At 54.3% G+C, this 24573-nt stretch overlaps 2 protein-coding genes across 3 annotated transcripts; both read left to right on the top strand.

Annotated features, from left to right (window-relative positions):
- The first annotated feature begins 1996 nt into the window (after nucleotides 1-1996).
- Nucleotides 1997-11898, top strand: PAFAH2 (platelet activating factor acetylhydrolase 2). 2 transcript variants are annotated; one of them, XM_041129012.1, is made up of 14 exons: nucleotides 1997-2100; nucleotides 3061-3166; nucleotides 3334-3484; nucleotides 3692-3788; nucleotides 3953-4021; nucleotides 4138-4252; nucleotides 5641-5754; nucleotides 6127-6218; nucleotides 6333-6503; nucleotides 6624-6772; nucleotides 6997-8700; nucleotides 10623-10857; nucleotides 10985-11164; nucleotides 11306-11898. In XM_041129012.1, exons 2-11 carry the CDS (start codon nucleotides 3077-3079, stop codon nucleotides 7089-7091), a joined length of 1143 nt encoding a protein of 380 aa, XP_040984946.1. In that variant the 5' UTR covers nucleotides 1997-2100; nucleotides 3061-3076; the 3' UTR covers nucleotides 7092-8700; nucleotides 10623-10857; nucleotides 10985-11164; nucleotides 11306-11898. The 2 variants fall into 2 exon arrangements, with proteins under 2 accessions (XP_040984946.1, XP_029894789.1); XM_030038929.2 differs by having other exon boundaries at nucleotides 10959-11898.
- On the top strand, nucleotides 10833-23831 carry STMN1 (stathmin 1). Its single transcript, XM_030038944.2, is given in 6 exon segments — nucleotides 10833-10857; nucleotides 20891-20961; nucleotides 21762-21934; nucleotides 22752-22872; nucleotides 22875-22942; nucleotides 23343-23831. Coding segments are annotated over 5 exon segments (444 nt in total). The 5' UTR covers nucleotides 10833-10857; nucleotides 20891-20948; the 3' UTR covers nucleotides 23412-23831.
- The last annotated feature ends 742 nt before the right edge of the window (nucleotides 23832-24573 follow it).

Here is a 24573-nt window from a genome sequence, read left to right as displayed (position 1 = left end):
TGCCACGGAGCCCCCCGTGGAACCCCCCAAAAGGGAAGGGGCAGTTATAGAGCAGCGATGGGGTCACGATGGGGCAGCGATGGAGGAGCAGGGAGAGGCCAGAAACATAGCTGGGGCCATCTCCACCAGTGACCCCCCCGGGCACCAGTGACCCCCCTGGGCTCCAGTGACCTCCCCTGGGCTCCAGTGACCCCCCCACTGGGCTCCAGTGCGACCCCCGGGGTCCCAGCACGGAGCGGGAAGGTCAAGCCCTTTTGCAGCCTGACAGCTCTTCCCTAAGTCAAACCCGGCTCCAAACCCATCCCCGCACGGGAGCCGGGGTCACGGAGCAAAGCCGGCGGTGGATTGTGGGGTTCACCCTCCCACGGGGCAGAGATGAGGGTCCCAGCGTGGCCTGACCCCCCCCACCCCCCCAAATCAGCCGTCCACAGCGCGTGGCTGTGAGAACTCTTGAGCGGGTAGCTGGAACCGGAGCCAAGCGGGAGCGTGGGCCGAGTTAATTCCTTTAAAGCAAGCCCCTGGAAACGCCACGCGAGCCCAGCGTGGGGGCAACACGGTCAGCAGCAAAGCCAACTGGTCCCCAGCGCTCCCCCCAGCAGCACCCACATAACCCAAACCCCACGGGTTCACCCGTGGGACCCCCCCCCCACCCCTGTCCCGCAGGTCTCGAGCGGAAACGAGAGCAGAACGGCCCCCAGCAGCCGGAATCGCCGCCTTGAGCAGCCCCCCCACCATCTCCGGCGAGGACCCTCTCCCGGGGGGGGCTTTGCCAGGGTGACGTGGGGGGTGCCGAGCCCCACGGCAGAAAGCCAGGCGTGGGCCGGAGCGGGGCAGCGGGGCAGGTTGGGGCTCGCGTCTCCCACCCCGTTCCGGCATCCCCAGCCGCCCTCCGCCCTGCCCCGCCGGCCGGGCGAGCCGGGACGTGACCGGGTGCTGGATCTCATCCATGGGTGTAACAACCTGGCCGGCCTCAGCCCGCAGGCGAACCAGCCTCTGGGGCAGGATGGGTGCTGGGCACGGGTCCCAGCTGGGCACCTCGGGGTGGCAGTGGTGGGGGGTACGGGCTGGGGTCCCCTCTCCCTGCCCCAGTGGCCGGGTGGGACGCAGGGGACACACAGAGTGACAGCCATTCGGTGCTCAGCCCGTGCCTCAGTTTCCCTGTGCGCCCATGGGACCACGCTGGGGAGCCCGGCTGCGTGCGTGGCAGCTCGGCTGGGGCGGTTTTTACCAAATCTTTGGATATTTATTTGCCGGGCCCGGCCAGCTCAGCCCCGTGGGGAGTTAATCCCCGGCCACCGAGGGGATTACCGGGGCCGGGGCTGCCTTAGCTGCAGAAAGCGGATTAACGGAAGGACGGGACGTGGGGATGGGCAGCGGGAGCCCCGGGGCTCTTCTGGGGGGGGACATGGGGACAGTCCCCAGCCCTTGGGGGGCAGGAACCCGGGTGGGGTGCAGAGAGGGACAGGGCAGCCCTGGGGTCGGGGTGCTGCCCGTGGGCAGAGCCCCCCACAGCCCCCCCACGGAGGGGCCGCGGCTGCGATGGGGAGACTGGGGTTGTGGCCCGCACTGGGGGCACTGGGAGCTGTGGTTTTTGCACTGGTGGCACTGGGAGCTGCATCTTGTATTGGTGGCACTGGGAGCTGTGATTTTGCACCGGTGGGGCTGCGAGCTGTGATTTTGCACTGGTGGCACTGGGAGCTGCATCTTGTATTGGTGGCACTGGGAGCTGTGATTTTGCACCGGTGGGGCTGCGAGCTTTGATTTTGCACTGGTGGCACTGGGAGCTGCATCTTGTATTGGTGGCACTGGGAGCTGTGATTTTGCACCGGTGGGGCTGCGAGCTGTGATTTTTGCACTGGTGGCACTGGGAGCTGCATCTTGTATTGGTGGCACTGGGAGCTGTGATTTTGCACCGGTGGGGCTGCGAGCTTTGATTTTGCACTGGTGGCACTGGGAGCTGTGGTGTTGTGCTGGGGGGCACTGGGAGCTGTGTCCTGTACTGGTGGCTACTGGGAGCTGTAGTCCACGTGCACGCGTGGCACTGGGAGCTGTAGTGCAGGGCGCACTGGTGTGTGCTGGGAGCTGCGGCCCGGTGCACTGGTAAGTGCGGGGGTGGGCTGGGGAGGGGGAGAATGGGGGACACTGGGTGCTGAGGGGGGTGGTGCTGGGAGCTGGGGAGCACAGAGGGAAACTGGGAGCCCTAGGAACTTGGGAGGGGCACTGGGAGCCGGGGGGGGGGGCCACTGGGAGCTCTTGGGGAGCACTGGGAACTGCGGGGGTAACAGGGCACTGGGAGGGGTACTGGAAGCTGCGATGGTAACTGGGGACGCTGGGGGGAGCGCTGGGGGCTGCGGGGAGGGCTCTGGGAGACGGGCACTGGGAAGTACTGGGATCTGTAGTTCAGCTGGGGATACTGGGAGGTGTAGTCCGGGGACCCAGCGCATACTGGGAGGTGTAGTCCCAGGCTAGGGCTATACTGGGAGTTGTGGTTCCCCAGCCCCGGGGGCTGCTGGGAGCTGTAGTTCTGCACTGGGGGGGGGGGGGGTGCAGGGTTCCACACACTCCCCCCCCCCGTGTCCTCAGTGGCTCCCGTGGGTGCTGAGGGCTGGCAGGCGGCCGTGTCAGCCCCACACTGACCCCTCGCTCGCGCATCCCCTGTGCCGCCCCAGCTCCGCAGTGTCTGGCCGTGCCGGTCTCCCCCCAGCCCTCGGCATCCCGGGGTGCAAGGGGGGGGGACAGGGACGGCTGCCCCACAGCAGGGTGGCCATGGGGCAACCGACCAGCCGTCAGCCCCGCCGTCCCGCTCCGGCAGCCCCCAGGAGAGAAACTGCGGGGTTTCATCCCTGAGCATCCCCAGGGGGTCTGCGCCCCTGGGAATTCCGTGGGGTGGGAATTGGGAATCTCGTTTCTCCTCTTGCTGCCATGCCGCTGTGTTTGCTGGCACGGCGCTGGGGGGATGCCCGGGGTCTGGGCAACAGAAGAGGGGTGGGGGAAGGAAGAGGGACCGAGTCGGGGTCCCCCGGGGTGGGGGACAGATGCTGACCCCGTGCCTCCACATAGGTTCGGCCGTGGCAGCATGGGGGGGACGCAGTCGCTGGCGCTGCCCCCGGGGAAGGGACCTCACCAGGTGGGCTGCGCGGACGTCATGGTGGGCCACACGCGGCAGGTACGGGACGGGGACGGGGACGGGGACGGGGACGGGGATGGGGACGGGGATGGGGACAGGCTTCCCTGCACAGCAGGGTGGCTGCAGCCAGCTGAGCTTGCGGAGGACATGGCCACCGCTTCTCTGCGCTGTCCCCACCGCCTTCCCCCTTCCCTTCTCTCCCCCAGGGACTCTTCCTCCGCTTCTTCTACCCCTGCCTGCCCCGGGCAGGGGCCGAGCGGCCGCTCTGGATCCCACGCTACGAGTACTGCCGCGGGCTGGCCGACTTCACCCGCCGCAGCCGGCGCTGGTGCGCGCCCCTGTTCAGCATCGCCATCGGTAAGGGGGTGGCGGGCACCACATCCCCCCCATCCTGGGTGCTCCCCCATTCCTTTAGGGACCCACTCCCTTAGCGGGGTTCGTGACCACCAAGCCCATCCTCTGTGCCTGGGGTAGCTGGGTGGATGCTACAGGCAGGGACGGAGCCGAGCGGGGACCCGCTGCCCGTGTCCCCCCTTTTCCTGGGGGGGTTTCTCTTCCCCGCAGGCTCCTGCAAAGTGCCGGTGAGCTGGAACGGCCCTTTCAAGCCCTGCGGCAGCGGGTACCCGCTGATCATCTTCTCCCACGGCCTGGGAGCCTTTCGGTAGGATGAGCCCCGAGAGGGGCTGGGGGTGCTGAGCCCCTGCTCAGGGCCAGAGCCAGGATGGGGACACAGGTGGCCTGGGCCCCCCGTGGCCCCGCTCGGACCTGCCTTGGGTTGGCAGCGGAGCCCTGACCCTGTTCCCCCCCCCGCCGGCTCCCTGGCAGGACCCTGTACTCCTCGGTCTGCTCGGAGCTGGCATCCTGGGGTTTCGCGGTGGCGGCACTGGAGCACAGGTGGGTGCCCCGGTCCCCACCGAATTTGGCAGCCGTGACAGGGCTGGCAGGGCACGGTGTCCCGGGGAGCTGGCGGTGCCCCCGCGACACGACTGCCTGCCCTCCTGCCGCTGCAGGGACCATTCTGCCTCCGCGACGTATTTCTGCAAAGCAGAGGCTGGGAGAGAGGAGTGGATCCCCTACCAACGGGTGCCCCAAGGGCAGAAGGAGTTTTATTTCCGAAACAAGCAGGTACCAGGGTGGGGGGTTAAGGGTGGGCAACCCGGGAGGTGTGAAATCCCTCCTGCAAGCCAAGCCGGCCCCACGTCCCCGGGGTCTTCATCTGCTGCCCTCCCCAGACCCATACCACTGTGATGCTGGGGCTGAGCTTTCTCCTTGCAAGCTGAGAAAAATATGTTCAACCTGACTATCTCTGTTTCATGGGGTCCCTCTGTCCGGTCCAGCTGACCCCGGCAGGAGCCGGGCTGGGCTTTGCCGTGTCCGGATGCTTAATGCCACCCACACCCCAGGGAGAAACGGGCTTTCTGCCCAGCCCAGCGCCGCAGGCTGGCAGGGCTCCGGACCTGCTGCTGGGTTTGTTCATGCTCTGGTTTTTGTCCCTATGGGATTACCCCGGACAGCTGCTTGCTGAGGAGCAGGAAGGTTTCCTGCTGAGCCCTGCTCGTTTCTGCCTCGATTAAAAGGACAACGTTGAGTCAAGATTTGTCGTAGAAAAGCTCTCTAGGAAATGCAGTGGTTGGAGGTGCTTTTGGCAGTCTTAAATCACCTCCCAGCCTCTTATTTTTGTGTACAGTCTGTCTCACGGCACATTGCATGAACAAGGGAAAGAGTTTTCCTATAAAGATGAACCCATGAACATAAATGTTGAGGGTGAATGAGAAATAAATTGTAAATAGAGAGAAATGGTTGCCAGGTCAGCCTCAGTTATGGCATCATCTATGTTGGAGGAAGCAGGGAAGAGCGGAGAGAGGTTTTCATCTGAGTTTTTTGTCACTTCTCACTTTGGGGGAAGGCCTTTAAACATGCACAGCCAACAGCATTTGTGTCAGGGGAGCAGAGGACATAGTCCCAAAGTGGCTCCAGGTCAGGGCTTCCTCCCCCCAAATCAGTGGTTTGGGCTTTTGAGCTGCTCCTGGATGGAGCCCCTGAGCTGGGTTTCAGGGTGACGTCCAGGTTTGCTTCTGGCAGCGGGGGTGGGAGGGGGGGGTCTGGGCTCCCCGTGGGTGTTTGCACCGGCGGGTGGCTTCGGCAGGCTTGGCTGGGGGGGCAGCTGGCGAGGAAACCGGGCTCTCCCTCCCCTGCGCACCCCGCTGCTTGCTCCCCAGAGCAGAGGTCTTCCGCTCATCTCCAGCCATCTCTGCTGTCAGGTTAACTGAATTAAAAACAAACAACAAAAGAAATCATTCCAATAAATTCACCACATCCCCGCGGGAGCCGCTGCGGTGCAGCCTCTCACTTGCTTTTACGTTTGCTGTAATTCAGGGAAAGCCTCATTGGGTCTGAGAGCTGCAGTTTTGGAGGGACGAGTGTGGGTGGATGTCGGGGGGAGGATCTGGCCCCAGATCCTTGCGGGGTGGAGGGACTGGGTTAACCGGGGAAGGGGCAACTCTCACTCCCAGGTTCATCAGAGAGCGGAGGAATGTGTGCGAGCGCTCCGGCTCTTCGAGGACATCAGCAGTGGTAAATCTGTCCTGAACGTCCTTCACCAGGACTTTGATCTCTCTGTGCTGAAGGTATCTGGGTCTGTCTGTGCTGAAGGACCAGCCAGGGGGATCATTTGGCTGATGGGGGGTGGTCCGGGTGCCCTTTGCTGGCAGGATCAGTCCTTGTTGCATGAGTCCCTCCTGGGACAAGCAGGGTCTGTGCAGAGCCACAGCCTTCTACTTTTTGGCTTCTTGGTGCCTCTCTTCTCCTTCTTCTCCCCCGTGCATGCCAGGGAAGCTGGGTTCCATTGCACTGGCGGTGAAAACTGGACACGGCATTCCTTGCAGAGGGCAGAGCAGTGGGGCTTTGCTGATCTTCTTCCCTAGGCTTTTTCTTCCCTAATTAGGGACCTTCTGCAGCGGGGTTTGGGCACAGGCTCCTCAGCCTTCTCCTTTTTGCAGGACAGCGTTGATCTGACCAAAGTCGCTGTCATGGGCCATTCCTTTGGCGGGGTGACAGCAGTGCTGGCCTTGGTGAAAGAGCCCAGCTTCAGGTAAGCCGCAGCAGGGACCAGGAGCCGTGGGAAGCTCCTGGGACATGTGGGTCATCCCAGTGGGAAGGGAAGCTGTGGTGTGGGCAGCAGTGCCGGGCATCCGTCCTGCTGCAGGTGTGCGGTGGCTCTCGACGCCTGGATGTTCCCCCTGGAGAACGCGCTGTACCCGGAGGTGCCCAAGCCCGTGCTCTTCATCAACACCGAGAAGTTCCAGACACCAGAAAGCATTGCCAAAATGAAGAGACTGAGCTCCAGAAACAGCCAGACGAAGATTATAACCATCCTGTGAGTCAGGGGCTGGGGACACCGACCCGCCAGTACCCTCCTGGGAGCACCTACGAGCTGTGTCCCAGCAGGAGGACTTCTCCCCAGCTCCCGCTGAAGCAGATCCCTTCCCTGTCCCAGGGGATCTGTGCACCAGAGCCAGACCGACTTCACCTTTCTCACCGGGAAACTCGTCAACCGCTTCTTTGGCCTGAGGGGGACCCTCGACCCCTACAAGGGTCTGGACATCACCAGCCGGGCAGCTCTGGCCTTCCTGCAAAGGCATCTCAGTACGGCGTGGGGTGGAGGGCACGTTGGCCGGGGGCTCGGGAGGGCACGAGAGCTCCCCCGTTCGCAGGGGGCTGCGGGGCGGCCGCTGCTTTCCTGGGCTTGGGTTTGGTGCTTCCCACCCCGTTGCACAAAGCAAAGGGGTCCGGTGGCTGCACCTCCTTTATGCCTGGAGCCAGGCTGATAATTGCTGTAGTAACCCTGTCACCATCTCTGCCCCGTGCAGACCTGGAAGAGGAGTTCGATCAATGGGACAACCTCCTCGAAGGCATCGGAGACTCAGTTGTTCCAGAAGCACCGTTCTGCCGCTCCAAGCTGTAGCCTGCTCCGAGGTCGGTGGTGGGAGCTGAGGAAAGCAGCTACTTCTTGTCCAAACTGTGCCGTGCAGGAGCCCACAAGGGCAGGAGGACCCATGGGGAGAGCAGGACCTGGGGACCATGCTCGTAGGACGTCTGGTGGCCGTGGTGCTCAGCGAGCGTGCCAGGAGAGCCCTCCCTGCTCAAGCGCTGCCTGCAGTGGCTGCTGCCTGCAGTGAGGGCTGTGGGACTAAGAGAATAAAATCCCCGGGGACAAAGACTGAGTTGGCTGTCACTTGGGCCTGAGGTGACACCCTGCTTGCATGCAGAGGGTAGGTGGGCATCGATCCCTCGCCGGGCCTGGCTGGATCTGCTGCAGCTGTGGCACATCTGGCAGGAGCAGGCAGGTTGTTTGCTGTGGGTTGGGTGTAGTTCAACCACAGCCAAAAGAACCAGCGCAAAGAGATGCAGCATCAGGGCTCCAAGCACAAAGGTAATGAAAATCTTATCGTCGTCCTGGAAAGCTGGCCAGATTGCTGACTCCACGCCTCAAATCTGGGGGTAAAAAGAAAGAGGACGGTATTAAACACGGGACTCGCTGGAGGTATCTCTGAGCACCCCAGCAGCGCAGGGATGTGAAACGGGGACTGGGATCAGCCCTGGGGACAGAAGGAAAACAGCCCAGCCTGGTTTTGCAGCATGAAGAGCAACTCTGCTCCAAACAGGCACGTGCTGGCGGTGGGAATAAGGCACTTTGGAAGTACCTATAGCACATTCCTGGGTAACGCCAGAGACGTTAGAGCAAGGGGTGCTTTTTAAGGGGGGGTCCGATCCTCAGCTATCCTGAAGCCGGCGGAGCTCCATGGATTTACCCCACTGGAGACCCTCCCCAGGGTCCTCGCTGGCACTGCGGCCGGAGAGGCGGCAGGCAATCCTGGACACTCCGCCTCGGCAGCTGCTGGGAACATCCGGGCTCCCGGCACACCATCTGCTTTTGCATTGTCCCCGCAGCCGCCGGCATGGCATTCCTGCTGGGGGATGTGAGGGGGGACGGCAGCGGCAGCCTTGGCTTTGCTTCACCTCCTGCCATCGCAGGGAGAAGCTGCAGCAGACGACAGCGCCCGGTGCAGGATTTCCTGGGGTGCCAAGGATGGAGGAGAGGGGAGTTTGGGTGGCACATGCTATTCCTCACCCAGTGACAGCCGCTGACAGGCGCCAGCAAAGCCCTTCTCCCAGGGGAAGAAAGGGGAATGGAAAAGCAGCATCTCACTCCTCCGGTGCCCGAGTTGTTTCTGTCACCATGATGGCCACATCCTCACCTCGCTGGTGGCCCCTGGCCCCTCTTAGTCGAGGGCGAGTCCTGGGGCTGAGGATGCTCCGGGATGGCCTCGGGGGGAAGGCAAAGTGCTGTGCAGTAGCAGAGGGGACCTCAGGGGACCTCTTTCAACATCTGCTCCGTTCTCCAGGGACACAAAGGACTGATGTGAACAGGACCACAAGATCCTGGTGCTTTTGAGGCTTGGAGATTTTTTTTTTTAATTGTTTTACACGTTAAACACCATTTCTAGCCCTGGGAGCAGGCTGGGGTGTGACAACCCAGGGATCCTCAAGACCGTCGTGCTGAGATGCTGAGGGTGGGTGGCGGACATTCAAGGTTGATGTATGCGATGAATCGTGTGGGCGAGCCGGGGGGGATGGACAGAGCCCGTCAGGTCCTGTTTTAACAGTGAGAGACAGTGACTGGTGCAGAAATCAAATCCCATTTTCCTCCCTGAATTAGCATGGCAGGGGATCTGTGCTGGCAGCTACAGGGGAGCAGCCCGGTCGCGGCTCCAGCACGGCACAGCTGAGGCAGGCTATAAATTCTGCAAGGCTCTTATGTAAAGGCTTTCGGGAAGGGGGTGGCAGAAACCGACTGCGCTCAGAGGGTGACTCTGACATTCGTTAACCCTTTGGTTCACAGAAACCCATTTATTCCCATCACCAGTACCCGTGGGGCTGGGAGGAGCGGGGAAGCGGGCAGATGTCCTTCTGCCCGGCCCTGCATCCCTTTGCTCCCCACTCCAGAGTCGCCCTCTGCGCCCAGGACCACGTTCCCAATTGTGTTTGTGCCTCGGGAGGAAAACCCAGCTGGAAGAAAGAGGGGAGTGCAAAAACACTCTAGGGTCACTTGGGGCAGGGCAGACACCCTCTTTCCTCCACTTCATCGGCCCCTCTCTGCTCTCTGTGGGATGTGGTAGTGTAGGAGCCCTCTCCAAGCATTTTCCTACTTCACTGACTCACTGCATCTGCTTTAAAATCCAGCCCGGAGCCATCTCTTCAATCAGGCTCCCCTTGCAAGCAGCACTTTCCTTCAGATCCCCATTACATGCTCCAGCCTCGAGGCCGGAGGCAGCGTGCATGAAAGATGCAGCACAAATCCCTGGCGTAGCACACGAGGAAGGTGTTTTCCCCACGTCCCAGCTTGCTTGGATTGCTTTGCTGGTCCTGAGAGGTCGGAAAAAAAAGGGCTGGGACACGTCTGCCGGAGCCAGCGTTTCCCAGGCCAGCCATGGGAAGGGACAGAGCATCGTTCCCTGCCACGCGCCTGGGCCAGCGACCGGAGGGGAGACCGGACCCCAGTCTTTGGGGTGGTCCGGGCTGCTCCAGGCTTGCCTGTGCCACACTGGAAGGTTTTCTGGCAAAAAGCAGGAATTAAGGGTTAGCCTGGTACACTATCTGCCACAGCAGCCTGTTGGCACCAGCTCTTGGTTGCCACAGAGGTTTGGGTTTGAATGTGAACTGGCTGGGTTTTATATCCGTAAATCCCCCGTGTTTTATCCACAGAGGGATTTTGCTTCTCAGGGACGTGGGAAGGAAACACCGACTCCGTTATGTTGGGGATGTTGGCACCCGGGGCACCCGCCTGCAGGTTGGCAGTCCAGCCATCCCCTGCCCTGGAGCGTTGTGTGTTGGAAAGAGTTCACTTCCAGCCAAGCATTTCAATGGGTCTGATCTGCTTTAATATTCAAACTGGTGGCTTTAAAAATAAAAAAAAAAAAAACGCTGCCCATTTATATTCCCCTCACAGCTGTGCTTGCAGCATGGCTGGGGTATGAATGGACGCATTCCTCTTACCCACGGCTTATCTCCGCAGAGCAACCTCCGCTCTCCGACCCGCTTCGGCTTCAAAGCTTTCCACTCTCTGGGCTCAGGGCTGAAATCCGACAGTGTCAGCACAGACCTGGCTTGGAGCTCTTAGTATCTTAGAGCTGAGAGTCTTCTTCTCATCCTCCCCACCCCCAGCTCATCCTGCCTGCGGCTCCCTCCCTCCTGGGAAGACCCTTCCAGCCGGCAGATCCCTCCCCATCCCGCCGCACATGCATGCAGCAAACTGGAGTTACCAGCTCCAGCCTGCCGCAGCATTTGCTGCCGCTCAGGAAAAAAACTCGTTTACTCAATTGAACCTTCTCTGTTGATTTAATTAATGCAAATTGAGACATGTGTTAAAACCTCCTTGTAATTACCGTAACACTGTCATGGTTTTTTTTTTTTCCCTTTTTCTTGTATTTTTAAGGAAAATAGTAAGGCCTGGATTCACAACAGCTTCCGAAGGTCCACGGCCCTGCAAGCTGAGCACAGTGTGTGCAGTGAGAACCGCACGAGCTCTAGTAGAGGAGCTCAGTGTCTGGCCGTGGGCTGCGATACCAGCCCCGAAGACCAGCGCAGATGCAGGCGCAGGGCTGACCCCGCTCCCAACCCAAACCCGGGCAGCACCCTCTTGAGCAGAGTTCCTTAGATTCCTTTGATTGGTGAGTATATGCTTGTTTTTACGTTGATTTTTCTATTGGCAAATCAAAACTTTGCTCTGGGTGAAGTTCTGAAGAAAAATCGAGTTTCTTAATCTCCAAAGGGAATTGTTCTCATCTAATGCGTCAGCTTCCAGGCCGTCTTGAGCGGAAAACCCCGGATGCTCGCAGTCAGGAGAGATTCAGCTCAACTTTGCCATCTTCCCAAGCACCAGTTCCTCCCACGCTGGGTTACAGGGCAGGACCAGGGCTCTGCCGGGCAGACAGACCCTTCGGATCCGGCGCAGGGCACGTGCTTGCCGGCTTCGAGGTGCGATGCTGCAGGGCTGCAGGCGTGATGCTTGCTGAGTTCCCTGGCCTTCAAAATACAATGCCGCAGGCCAAGAGGGCTCCTGTTCTCTCAGCCAGCAGCATCGAGGGTATTTTGAGAGCACAACTGGTTTTTTGACAGTTTTCACTCTGCAGCAGAAGCCCCATTTCAGGCTGGAGCAGTCTGTTGCTGACCCTAGAGATGTTTCCTGAAAAAACAGGGGAAAAAAGGACTGAGAAGCGAAATGGAGGTGCTGGAGGAGAGAAAGGGCTGTGTGAGGTCTCTCCAGTTCCAGGCTGCTCTGAAAAAGCCCCTGAAACAGATTGGAGGGATCGGGTTTGGTCAATATCCAGATTTCCTCCATTTTAGGAAGGACAGGCTGAGCTCAGCCCTGTGGATGCCAGCTCGTGCTTTGCACCCCAGCATGGTGGTGGGGGAGAGTGGGGGGGGCTGGGCGAGGCGGGGACCCCAAATGTCCCACGTCCTCCTTTTTAACCTTTGGCTTACGTCTTCACCCCGGACCGGGGTGCGGGTAGGTGCTGAGACTGTCAGCACCCCTCTCCGGGTGACACGGTGGCACCGGACCCCCCCAACCCACAAGCTTCAGGCTGCCTTCGCCTCCTCGCGTTGATAGCGGCTCTCTAACGACATTCATCACGCAAGGCCTGGGTTGGGATTTTTGTGGGGAGTTTGGGGTTTTTTTTTAATTAAAATAAAGCACTTAATGTTGGCAATCGCAACATAAGGGTGTCTCTCCGGGTATTGATTTTAGTGTACAGCAGCAGTTTGCTGGTTTATTGCATAAAAGACAGAGATGTGTCTTTCCTCCAGAAAGGCTGGCTTTGTTTGCCTGTTCTCACAGCTGCAGTGGATGTGTTTGGTCTTTTTTCTTTTAATATATATATATTGACCTATTATGAACTCGAATTACTGGGGGGAAAAGGGATCAAAGAGCACTGAGCAAATATTAAGTGCAGGTATTGTTTCCATGCTGGTATTGCTGAGCTACAGGCAGTGGGTGAAGAGCCAGCGGGAGGGAGTGGGAATTAACCCATTTTGATGCAGAATTGTCAGTGGAGATGGGAGGGGAACTGCTTATTGTCCTGAGAGGTTCTAAAGGGTGAAAGCATAGATCTGGACCTCTTCAAAGTCGAAAGGTGCCATAAAAAAACCCAGACTTCTTTCCTTGGCTCACAAATCCTGCGGGAAGAGGCAGGTTTTATTCTGCCCACAGTGTCTGACAGATCTCGTCCATAAACAGCACCTATAGATGATGCCACGGAAAAATTAGCTGTGGCTGTTGCACTGGGCAGGTCAGGATCTCCTGCATTAGCTGAGCGTGGGGTGGATGCAAGGAGAGGGGGGACGCTTCAAAATCCTGCCTTTTGATCTGAATGCACTTGAGAATTGCAAACCCACCTGCTCCCCAAGCAGCAGATCTCTCTGAAAAATAAGTAAAACCTGTTACCATTTGGCTGCGTAACGATTTTGTCAGTGAAACAGCTTTGATAGCAAGCAGCCCGAGAGCTCTGCATTGAGCATTATTTTCAAATTTGCTCTTAGTGGGAACAGGCTCAGTCTGGGGGCTGTTACAAGCTCATTCATATTGTTTATTTGACATTGGGAAAGTCGTATTCCTTTAAGAGGATTTCCATCCCTGAACTCCTCCCATTGTGACACTTCCAAGCTGCATTTTGTCTTGAAAGGGTGGGAGTATTTTTAACTATATCACGCCGGGGAAGTATTAATAGCACAATAGGCTTGCTGAGCTGCTGGTAGAGCTGAATCCATATTTTAAATTCAAGGAACTAATTAGGAACTGGGGAATAATTAGTGCTATACCCAGCTTTTCTTTCCCCCCACTCCATTTTCAAAGAGCCAAAGCAAATGTCTTTACTGGAATCTTCTATAGCTGTTGAATATTTTATGGCTTCCCAATGTATTGCTATTCCATGTGGTTGTCAAAATCACGCTGTCTCCTTTGCTCTATCCCAGCTGAAATGGCTGACTCTGACACTTTTGAAATCTAATTAGTGCATCTCCTGTTGGCTCACACGCAAAAAACCCCAACCCATAAACCCTTTCTTCGTGCTTCTCTCCCAGCCACTTGCTATCGCTCTGTGCAGCGTAGTTATTTTTGAACCCTCGGCAGTGAGTTGTTTACGGGCTTCCTTGAATAGCAAAGCTCTTGGTACTCCATATGGGAAATGCAAATTTGTGGACTCCGGTTAGGAGCAGAAAGGGAAAAGCAGCGAGGATGCAGAGAAATGGGTCGAGGCTCCAGGCTCAGTTGGGAGCTATGGGACCAAGGAGGGGGGAAAGCAATATGAGGAGATCTCCGGGCCAGCTTTCATTTTGTGTTTCTGGACATAGTGGAGGTGGAAGCCAGCAGCCACATAGATTTGTCCTTGTATTTGGCAGGTAGCTGCTGGGAGAGCACAACTGCACATTAGTGTCTTGGAGGATCTGCTGGTGCCGTGAAGAAAACAACCAGCTCTGAAATTGTACCCGCTGTTGGGAGTGGCTGTGATAGCTCTCCCTCGTGTGAAGTCTCTGGTCTCTAATAATAGTTGGGCTTGTGCTGAAGCCTCTTCCTCACTCTTGCCTCTCCCCGGCCATCTGTTTTCAAGAAACTTGTGGAATTCATGTCACTGAGCTCTTATCCATATTTATCGGAGGGGCAGAGACTGGCTCACAAAACTAAAAGCTGGGAGAGAAGACTACGCAGAGACATAGAAGTAGTTTAATCATGTAAAACCTAAGAAAATGATCTTAAAAAACAAAGAATGAAAAACATGCCAGAAGATCTACCAGGCTGGGAAGGGAATTCTGCTGTTCCTTTGCCCAGGCTGGATCAAAGGCAGACCTCACTATTTAGGAGAAAGACCAGATCTCGTTCAGCATCCTGGTTGTAATCAGGATGAAGGTGCCCATGTGTCGGTACCGCAGTCACTGCCATTACTTTAGGGGGTGTCGCCATTTCAGTGTGTTGGAGAATTTTTTGCAAGGACAGCAGAGTGCTCGTGGGGCCTTTGTCTTTACTTCATTAGCAGCTTAGATTATTTTTCTACTCTAGAGCCTTGTCAGCCCTCATCACCATAGTATTTGGATATCATGCAATACAGTCCTATGACTGCATTTGAAGAGGTGGGTATGACATTTCAGGGTTATATTGCCCCAATATCAAAGCAATTAATTTATATTTTCATCTCTCTTGCTGCAGGCGCAATCGCCATCTGTGGTGAGTGCTTTTACTTGCCTCATTTTGTGGAGGAATTAAGTGAGTTCGAGTGAATTTCTCAAAACACAAACTAGCAATGCAAGCCAGGCGCTCCATCCGATTTGAAAAAATTAAATAATTTTGAATAGCACATTGGCAAGTGCAAATTTGTTCCAAAGGGAACACTTTCTTTAATGGTGTTTTTCAGCATAAATATAGTATCAGCCTAAACACCTCCAGTAAACAAATACAAATTACCTTAAATATTTCTTGCCCGTGGAAAAGCTTTCATTGTGAGGGAGACACTCCCTAAAAGTCTTGTTTTATTCTTCAATTCCGTGGACTCCTCGGCTGCATTTGGATTAAAATGTATTTTTATCTGAAGATCAGTGAGACCTTTGCAACCACTAATTTTCCTTGCGAGACCTTTGTCGGGCAGCAGCATGTCAGTACTGAAGATGGGTAAGCTGCAGCGTGGAGAAAAATTTGCTGAGGGTTAATACAAAGACAGAGAAGCACGGATAGAAAGAAATCTTGTAGCCCTTCTCTCTACCTCTGAGAACAAGTTTATTTTAAATTACTGTCTCCTCTAGCAGGTTATTTATTAAATCACTTAAACAGATTTACTTGGGTCAAATAGTGTATTGGATTTCTAGTTTTAAAATGAACTTTGCTAATGCAGTGACTGTTACCAGTCTTAGCAAATGCTTGCTAATATTACTTACCAAGGTGCTTTAAAACATCCTCTGATTAACAAATAAGCTGTCAGTCCATCCACCGCGAATGCTTAAGGGTGGCAATTTAATACTCAGAAAGCACATTTTCTTATTGGAGATTAAATATTTTTGCAAGTTAAAAGAGCTGCCGTGGGCTGAGTTGTCACCTAATTATGTCAGTCTCTTTGCGGAATATTTTGATAAGCACATCAGAGGAGATGCTTTAATCTTTATGCTAAATCTGATCACGTCACGTCCTAAATTCACACGTACAAGGAGTCCTCCTGATGAGACCTTGACTTATCTGTTCCACTGAGAGCAGAGCGTGTTGAACCAAAGCTGAGGGGCCTCGTGTTTTGCCTGTGCTGAGAATGAGCCCCCCTTGAGCAACTGGTGGGCAGTTACAGCTGTGGCTGCGAGTTGCACGAGGGCAACGGTGGGAAGTGGGTACAGACACCACCGGCTCGGATGCGTCATAGCCACTGACCCTCAGAGTAGGTCATATTCCTAATTTATAGAGCCTTTGTCCCTTTCTACTTTGGGAATATCTTCTGCAGATTCTGCTGTGGTCCTTTATTTTCCTCAAGATGCACAAATTCATCTGGCTGATGTAGTTAGATTTGGGCTTGAAATGGTATCTTCCTTCTTGAACCCTGTTTTGGGGCTAAATAGTGACACGTTGGAGGAAATTTATTGTACTGCTGCTTGCTCTTTTTTTGGAAAAACTGGAATTATAGCAAAAAGCTTTTGTTGATGATAAGGAATCCAGCAGACAAAAACTACCACGGCCACATGCTGCTAGGCTCGACGAAAGAAGAGTCTGTTTAGAATTGCAGTAAATGTGTCGATAAACACAAATCAGATGCAAATTAAATAAAAGCTTTTCATATACTCCATTCTCCTTGAGATCAGACAAAAATAAATGCCACATAAACAAATGGGTTTTATGAAATGTTCCAAAAATAAAACCACTCTTGCAAAGAGGCCAAAAATGAGATCGTCTCCATGCCTTTCCAGCTGCTAGGAGCTGTTATTTCTCTTTGTATCGCAATAATACTCAAAGATTTCGGTTTAAATTGAAACCAGTTGTGGCAGGTAGGGTAAAGGGGTTGCTAAAGAGTCTCAACCTAAGTGCCACAGCATGGAAAATGCCAGAGCTGAGAACAGAGCACGAATCTGCTTCCCAGCTCAGTGCCTCTCGTCAATAAACCTGTGTTGCCTCTTACATAGGAGAGTTCTTATCTGAAAGAAATATCTTTGGCTTTAAAGCCAATCTGCAAAGGAAGGTAAGTTACATTCAGGTCTTTTTTTTTTCCTCTCTCTGTTTTTTTTTCCTGTGAGAAGCACAGGAAATAAGATGGAAAGCGCTGAGAACAGACGCTGCATGACTCGTAGTTTTATCTCAGCCTGCATCCCTTCTTCAAAAGCGGTAAATGATATTTCATCATCATCTCTCCAGGGGGTGAGGACTGACTAAAGGCAGTCACACAGGTACCAAACAAAAAGCCCTGAGCCCAGGAAGCCTTGTTTCCTCTGGGAAATCCTGAGATCATCCCGGGATAAGCTCATTGATTTTACTAAAAAGCATTAATATTAAAGCATCCAACACACTGTTGATCTACATGGGTGATAATTAATAAATGATAAAGTAAAACACAGGCTGATGGCATGATCTCTTGGCTGCTTTGTCTTCCAGCAACATTTGATGCAATTTAATCCAGGCACTCAAGATGTTTCATTTTAAAACATGTGTGTTGTATGTGATACCTATGTATATACCGCTGGTATTGAGCCAGGAACCCCATGAATGTACCAGGTGTGACCCTGAACGGCCAAGCAGCCAAACCATTTTGAATCTGAATTCCCTTCAATCCCACAAAAAGGTTCTACCATGCTGCTGGAAAATGGCTCTTCCCATGCCCAGTGAGCCACTCCGGCAGAAACCTCTCCCAATTCTAGCAGCTCGGTGGCTGGATGTGGTTTCCATGGAAATAGACATCAGATCAGCAAAAAACAGGGCAAGTGTTTAAAATAATCTCTGTTTTGAAAGCTTTATGCATTTCTGTCACAATATTAACCTTCCTCAAGGTAGCTTTTTTTTTTTTTTTTGGGTGCAAAATCCTTGGTTTTAAGAGTGCGCACAACAAGGGTGGGTCCCCTCAGAAAAGTCCTTTCTTTTTCTGGTATTTAGGGTATGGAGACTGCTATGCTGGGCTTGCATTGTAGCAGAAGATTTGTGCTGTTCTCCGGCCATCTGCCTTTTGTGCCTAGTGACTCTTGGTGTAACTCAAGTGACTGTAGCATGGAAACTACCACAGGAATTGTAGAGAAGTCATTTGTACGGAACATGTGAAAATGCAGCCAGTTCATTTAAAGCACGTTTGGGAGCGAACCACTTATCTACGCTTGGCAATAGCGTTGTCTTGAGAAGGGAACTGCTCACAATGCAGCCCTTAGGACAAGAATGGATCGTCTTTGCACGGCCATTATGTACATACTACGGAATCTGCATGAACGATGGCTTTTCTGGATGTGATTTGACTTGCTGGTGCCACCCCAAAGGAGAGGGTGGCCGTGTGGCTGTCCACCCAAAACACACTGCCAGGGGCTGTGGGGCCAGCGCGTTGTCAGACCCACAGATCCTCTTTGGGGTTGGCCTGTGGAGGCTGTGACCCTGAGGTGACCAAAGGAACATGGTGGTCATCTTGGTGATGACCGAGAGCCCTGAGGTTATTGTGGCCCTGAGATAACCAACTGGCCCTGAGGTGACCATGCCCTCCTGACCATGGCCCCGAGATGACTGTGGCCCCAAGGTAAGTGGTGATGACCCTGAGGTGACCATTGGTCTTGAGGTGATCAAGGGCCCTGAGGTAGGTGACCATGGCCCTGAGGTGACCATGGCCCCGAGGTGACCGGCCATGGCCATGAGGTGACCATGGCCCTGAGGTGACCACGGCCCCGAGGTGAGTGGCCACGGCCATGAGGTGACCATGGCCCTGAGGTGACCGTGGCCCTGAGGTAAGTTGCCATGGCCATGAAGCGACCATGGTCCTGAGGTGACCGTGGCCCTGAGGTAAGTTACCATGGCCTTTAGGTGAGCATAGTCTTGAGGTGACCGAAAGCCCTGAGGTAGGTGACCATGGTCCTGAGGTGACCGTGGTCCTGAGGTGACCATGGCCCTGAGGTAAGTGGCCGTGGCCATGGCCATGAGGTGACCATGGCCCTGACGTAAGTTACCATGGCCTTGAGGTGAGCATAGTCTTGAGGTGACCGAAAGCCCTGAGGTAGGTGACCATGGTCCTGAGGTGACCGTGGCCCTGAGGTAAGTTACCATGGCCTTTAGGTGAGCATAGTCTTGAGGTGACCGAAAGCCCTGAGGTAGGTGACCATGGTCCTGAGGTGACCGTGGTCCTGAGGTGACCATGGCCCTGAGGTAAGTGGCCATGGCCCTGAGGTGACCATGGCCCTGAGGTAAGTTACCATGGCCTTGAGGTGAGCGTAGTCCTGAGGTGACCGAAAGCCCTGAGGTAGGTGACCATAGCCCTGAGGTAAGTGGCCATGGTCCTGAGGTGACCGTGGCCCTGAGGTCAGTGGCCAGCCCCGAGGTGACCATCTGAACCACGGCTCCGCTCCCACCAAACGCCGCTGAGGGAACGGGCGACGACGCCGACCAAACGAGGCCACCGCACCACAGCCCCGCTCCTCCCCACCACCCGGGGGTGGGAGACAAAGGGAGTCCCGCCGCCCTCCGGCTGCGGGCGGAGAGCGCGGAGCGGGAACGCACGGCCCCGGGGCGGCCCGCGGAGACGAGGGGCGTCGCGGCGAGGTCCCGCACCCTCCACCCGGGCCCCACCGGGCCGCGGGGGTCGCCGCCCCTCGCCGCCACCGCCCGCCCTTGGCGGACTACGTCTCCCGGCATGCAGCCGGGGGGGGGGGGGGGGGAGGCGGCCAGGAAAACGGGGGGGGGGGGCTGCGCGCCCCCCCCCCCCCCCCGGCGGGGCGGCACGTGCCGCCGCGCTCGGCCAATGGAGGCGGGGCGGGGCGGGTCACGTGCCATTGTTTGGCGCTTTTGTGCGCGGCGGGGCGGGCGGGAGCGGAGTGTGGCTGGAGCGGCGGAGCGGGCAGGTGGGTGCGTGGCGGTGGGGCTGCGGGTTACCCGGGATTGGGGTGGGTGCTCGCGATCTTTGGGGTGGTGGAGTAAGGCGGGGGTGATGGTTCATGGAAGTCCGGCGTTCCGTGGGGATGGGCGGTGGCGGCGGTAGTACCGCAGCTGAGGGGGTCTGAGGGTGGGTGTCAGGGCGAGGGGGTGTCGCCGGCGGCTCCGCAGCCGTTTGCGGGCGCTTGGGGAGGGGGTCCCGCCCTTGTCTCTTTTGTCCCTTCTCCTCGCAGGGGTCGCATCCCCGCCCGCCGCTCGCTTCTCGGGCGTCGCAGTGACAAAGGGAAGGGAGACAATGGGCGGGGGGGGCGTCCTTAGCCCACCCCCCCCCCCCCCCCAAATCCCGCTGGGGAAGGGGGTGTCTATTGTCCCGGGAGCGGGCGACGCTCTGTGAGGGGCGACGCTCTGTGAGGGGCGACGCTCTGTGAGGGGCGACGCCCTACTCGCGGTAGCGGCGCCCCCTCCCCTCCGTGACAGGACCCCGCCATTGTTAGTGGGGAAGGGGCGGCGCCCGGGCGACCGCACCCCGACGCCATCGAGCTCGGGGACCCGCCGTTGAGCCCCGCTTAGCGGCGGTGGGGCGACGGTCCCGTTTCTTTCCTCCCCCCCCCCCCCCCCCCTCGCCCCGGTCCCTTCCCTTTCCCCTTCACCCCGGGGTAGAGGCGGGGGCCCGCACCTGCGGCGGGGGGCGGCAGGTGCCCGGATGTTACCGTTGGCCCCGCCCTCCCTCGAGCCCCCCGCGCGCGCGGGCGGGCGCGCGCGCTCTCTCTCTCTCTCCCCTCCCTCCCTCCCCGGCGGTTTGAATTCGGTGCGGTTAGGAAGGCGCGTGCGGAGAGGGGGCGGGGCCTGCGCCCGGCCGCGCGACGGCCTCGGCGCTTATTGGTTGGTGACGGGAGGGGGCGGTACCTCCGGGGGCAGGGTGGGTGCGCGGTCCCAGCGCCGCCCGATCGGGCGGCGCTGGGACCGCGCACCCACCCTGCCCCCGCTTCATTTTCGGCTTAAAACCTGGGGGGGGGGGGGGGGAATCCTCCTTTTGGGGTTTTTAGAGCGCTTTGTGGCTTTTTTTTTTTTAAATTTTATTACGTCCCTTTTTAACAAGGGATGCTGGGCAGCATGCGTGCTCCCTGTCTGTCGTGATGTGCAGCATCTGGCCTCAGCTGCACAAATAAAATCGAATTTTAAATGAGCTCGATGCACACGTTTAAGATCCTTTGGTAGCAGCGTGAATCCTGGCTGTACTGTCCTGTTGTGCGCTGTATTTTAATTCAGAGAGATGTATCTGCTATGTGCAATATCAGTGAAATATCTGTAGCCCTGTAAGCTGCTGAGTTAATGGTAAAATGGGAGCCTTTGCATATCTTATTTACGGTGGAGTAAAACAGGGACTGAAAATGCCCGACCATACAGTCGTACACGCAGATCCTGCAACACCAATAATAGATAACCTCTCTGCTGTTCCTAGCCAATGTACATCAGCCTCAGCCCCACACACTGACAGGAATTACTGACAGCAGTAACCTACCTGACTGTCTTTTGTTCAGCAGGTCTAATTATGCTTAGCAATTTATATTAGGAGTTAGAAGAAATGACATTCATGTACTTACTGTTCAAAGGTGTGTCTCTTTGTTATCTAGGAATCCAACCGATTGAAGTTCTCCCATAGTTGGCTTCTGGAGTCATATTTTCTTGGTCATGGCTACTTCTGGTATGTAGTATTATGTACTAAATGCTCTTGTGTCTTTTTTTTTTTCTCTTAATTTCCTCAGAAAGAATTTAAAAATCTAATATAGTAAAATAAACTGTCATCACCAAGCTTTTCTCCCATCTCTAGGCTGCTTTTGGAGAAGCTGTTAAAACCGGGTGCTTGTGAAAACATACTGAAAGCCCTCTCAGACTAGGCTGTTAGCAGATGGGCTTCAGCTCATCTGCATGCCATCTGCTCCGTTAACAGAACTGACTATCATCTAGACATCTTGGTGATCAAAACTGGTGTGCTGGTACAACTGACACCGTGCAGGGCTGACGTGCCTGTTGATAGGTGTTTGAAGAGAGAACACTGGCTTACATATTTCTTTGAAAACTGGTTTCATTTCTTGGCTATGTCAGGTCTTAGGCAAACACCTTGAAACTCATCCTCAGACTTCTCGTTGGAGAAAGAGGGTTCTTTTTGTTTGTTGTTTGGGGGGTTTTTCTTGGTTTGTTTTTTTTTTTTTTTCATTTGAAGTACTGATAAGATTGTTTTCAGGACCCTGGATATTAAAGGCTAAAATAAAATGTCAGGCACTTGGGTGATGTACTATCAAGGAAGAATTGCAAACAGAATTGCCTGCCACATTTCTGAATGGTGTTGCTGCCGTTTAAAACAAAACTATCAGCTCGGATGCTAACTGTCTCCTTAAGTGAGCTTTGTGGCATTGGATTTTTGAAGGCTATTGTTCAAGTTACCTAAGCCAGTTCCTGGCTTAAAGTACTGTTTGTTTGGGTTTTTTTTTCCCATGTTCCTAGATATTCAAGTGAAGGAACTGGAAAAGCGTGCCTCTGGGCAGGCATTTGAGCTGATACTCAGTCCCCGCTCAAAAGAAGCAGTTCCAGAATTCCCTCTTTCTCCCCCAAAGAAGAAGGATGTGTCATTGGAAGAGATTCAGAAGAAGTTGGAAGCAGCAGAAGAGAGACGTAAGGTAAATTTGAAACAGCTTAAGTGAGCTCTGCTCAACTAGTCTGTGCAAGCTGTGTTGTGTGGTTGTTTTTTTGTTTTTTTTAAATTGTTCCTTGGGATAAGTGATTAGCATTCTGTATTATGGTAAACGGAATATTAATTGAGCTTTGTTGGAATCTCTGGGGCTCTTATGAACCTTTGTTAGGGTCTGCAAGGCCATAGCTTTGTTCCCAAAGTGATCTTAAATGGTCACTTGAAAAACTGGGAGAAAATGTTTAGTTGAGAGGGGATGCTCTTTCAGGATGAAGTTGTTTTTCTTGTCTTTAACATCATAACAGATTCATTTTCTCCTAGAAAATGTAGTGCTGAATCTGTAATGAGAAGGTTTGTGAATATGTCTGACTTGATGTAAGATCTTGCTGTTGAGATGTAGCTTGAAGCCCTTGACTGTGCAGAGGTTTACTAGTTGAAGTGCAGCCTCCTGTGTGACCTGAATCACAGTGATTCACCATTCTGAGCAGCGAGAATCTTCTAGGAAAGATCTGTCAATGTTAACATAAAAAAAAAATACATATTCTTTTTTTCCAGAAAAATCCCATCTAACAAGACTTGCAAGTAATGACAGAAACTTAACTTTCCTGGTAGTTTGTAATGGTGAAAATGTGGGTTATGTGGGTGGGGGAAGCACCAGGGAGTTCTGTCCTGCATCACAACGTTATGCTGTTCTCCAGTAAAATAGCAGAAAATCTCTTCTCTCGGGAGTTGTGGGCAACTCGACTGTAGTCGTCTCTGTAGTTCATCTGTTTTATGTTCAAAGCATGCATCCTCTGTTTTGTTAGTCTCATGAAGCAGAAGTCTTGAAGCAGCTAGCTGAGAAGCGGGAGCATGAAAAAGAGGTGCTTCAGAAAGCAATTGAAGAAAACAACAACTTCAGCAAAATGGCAGAGGAGAAGCTGACCCACAAATGGAAGCTAACAAAGAAAACCGCGAGGCACAAATGGCTGCTAAACTGGAACGCTTGAGGGAGAAGGTGGGTGTAGAGTCCCTGTTCCGCTTTGGGAGAGAGTTTATCCATGCTCCTTACTGTGAAAACTGGCTAAATAAAGCCAAGTGAATGGCCAAGTGGGGGGGGGTACTATGAGTAGACGGACATCCTTGGGAGTTCTGTGATGGTCTGATCTTGAAAAATTATCTGCAAAAGACTTTGCAGAAATCCTCCTCTTGGGGGGGAGAGGGGATGGATGGAGCTACAGCACTGTCTCACTTTTCTCGTAGCAAGCTTCATCCTGTAGTCCCCTTCAGTAACCCGGAGTCACAGGTTGCTGCTGTGAGCTGGGGGGTGGGAAGCAAGCTGGGGCTTGCTGTGCCAGCCCGGAGCCCTGCCTCTCTGCGCCTGGGCAGCTAACTGCTTCCCTGCTGTTGTCTTTCAGGACAAGCATATTGAAGAGGTTCGAAAGAACAAAGAAGGCAAAGACCCTGGTGAGGCTGAAACTGACTGACTTCATTCTGGAAACTGACTCTCTCCCCCTCCTCTAAATATCCAAAGACTGTACTGGCCAGTGGTTTTATCTTTGGTTTTTTTTTTTTAAGTTTCTAGAAACTGATGTAGAACTGTAAAATTAGATCCAAACTGTACACTTTCTTTGGGGGCTAGAGGGGAGACTTTACATGTTTCACTTTTTCTAAAGTGTTGTCTTTCCAGTGTAGCTATCTTCTTGTTGCATCCTTTTCTACTCCAGTGCGCTTGCTACTGGGTTGATGGCTAGTACTGTATCAGCTCTGTAAGACGTTTGTGAAAGGAATATGTAGATTACTGTTCCATGCTGAATATCTGTTACACTTCAAAAATCTGACTCTGTCCCAGTCTGCTAAAATACTGCTGTAACTGAGTGACTAAATAAAGCTGCACAGTGCTGTTATCATGAGAATTACTTCTAAAAGTGACATGAGAAACAAAATCAGTTGGCTGAGGTCTGCAACAGGCATCTTTATCTGGTGCTGGGTGGAAAGGTCTGCAGCAGCACTTTTCCTTACATCCATGGGCATGCTGCGTGACTGCCTTTTCCCCTAGAGCACACTCATTGTCTTAATTTTACAATCAGAGCTTTGTTTTGACACCTCAGCAGTTGTCAGCTGTTGTGTCTTTTTGTTAAAAAGAGTTCAGAACCACCTCCCTTTGGATGCTGAGACTTCAACAAACAAGTCCTTGTTACCACATGACTCTGATCTGAGCCTTTTTTTTTGGTAAGGGTTTCTAGAAGATGACTTGTGCTATTGAATGGTGACTTATGTACTGCTTCTGCAGTGTCAGAAACCTGTTCTGTGCTGGGATTGTGAGCCTCCCCAAATTGAAAATGTTGTTGTGGATAAGAATTATTCTGCTGCAGATGTGTTGGGATAGTACACTGTGCCACAGGGCGAGTCTGAAGATAAACTCCTGCCCACAATGAGATGTGTATCATCTATGGTTTTTCTGGGGTGTGCAAAATGGATACAACTGTGCTTGCACTCTGGGGAAAGATGCTTTTTACGTGGATTGGGTACAAAGTTGCTGTACTGTATGGGTGCATTTTTGGAAAAAAAAAACAAACAACCCCAAACAAACCAAACCAAACCCTTCCTCTAAGGACATCCACAGGTACTCGTGCTACTCTGCAGCAA

Source organism: Aquila chrysaetos, chromosome 16 (genome assembly GCF_900496995.4).
Source record: "Aquila chrysaetos chrysaetos chromosome 16, bAquChr1.4, whole genome shotgun sequence".
NCBI classification, from domain to species: domain Eukaryota; kingdom Metazoa; phylum Chordata; class Aves; order Accipitriformes; family Accipitridae; genus Aquila; species Aquila chrysaetos.
Note: the sequence above shows the minus strand (reverse complement) of the source record. Positions and strands in the feature narration are given on the sequence as shown.

Bases quoted from the DNA above. Each gene is read 5' to 3' on its own strand.
- PAFAH2 (XM_041129012.1), top strand. From the start codon at position 3,077: ATGGGGGGGACGCAGTCGCTGGCGCTGCCCCCGGGGAAGGGACCTCAC. The intron at 4,022-4,137 runs GTGGGTGCCCCG...CTGCCGCTGCAG, and splicing joins GTGGCGGCACTGGAGCACAG to GGACCATTCTGCCTCCGCGA. The intron at 6,504-6,623 runs GTGAGTCAGGGG...TCCCTGTCCCAG, and splicing joins ACGAAGATTATAACCATCCT to GGGATCTGTGCACCAGAGCC.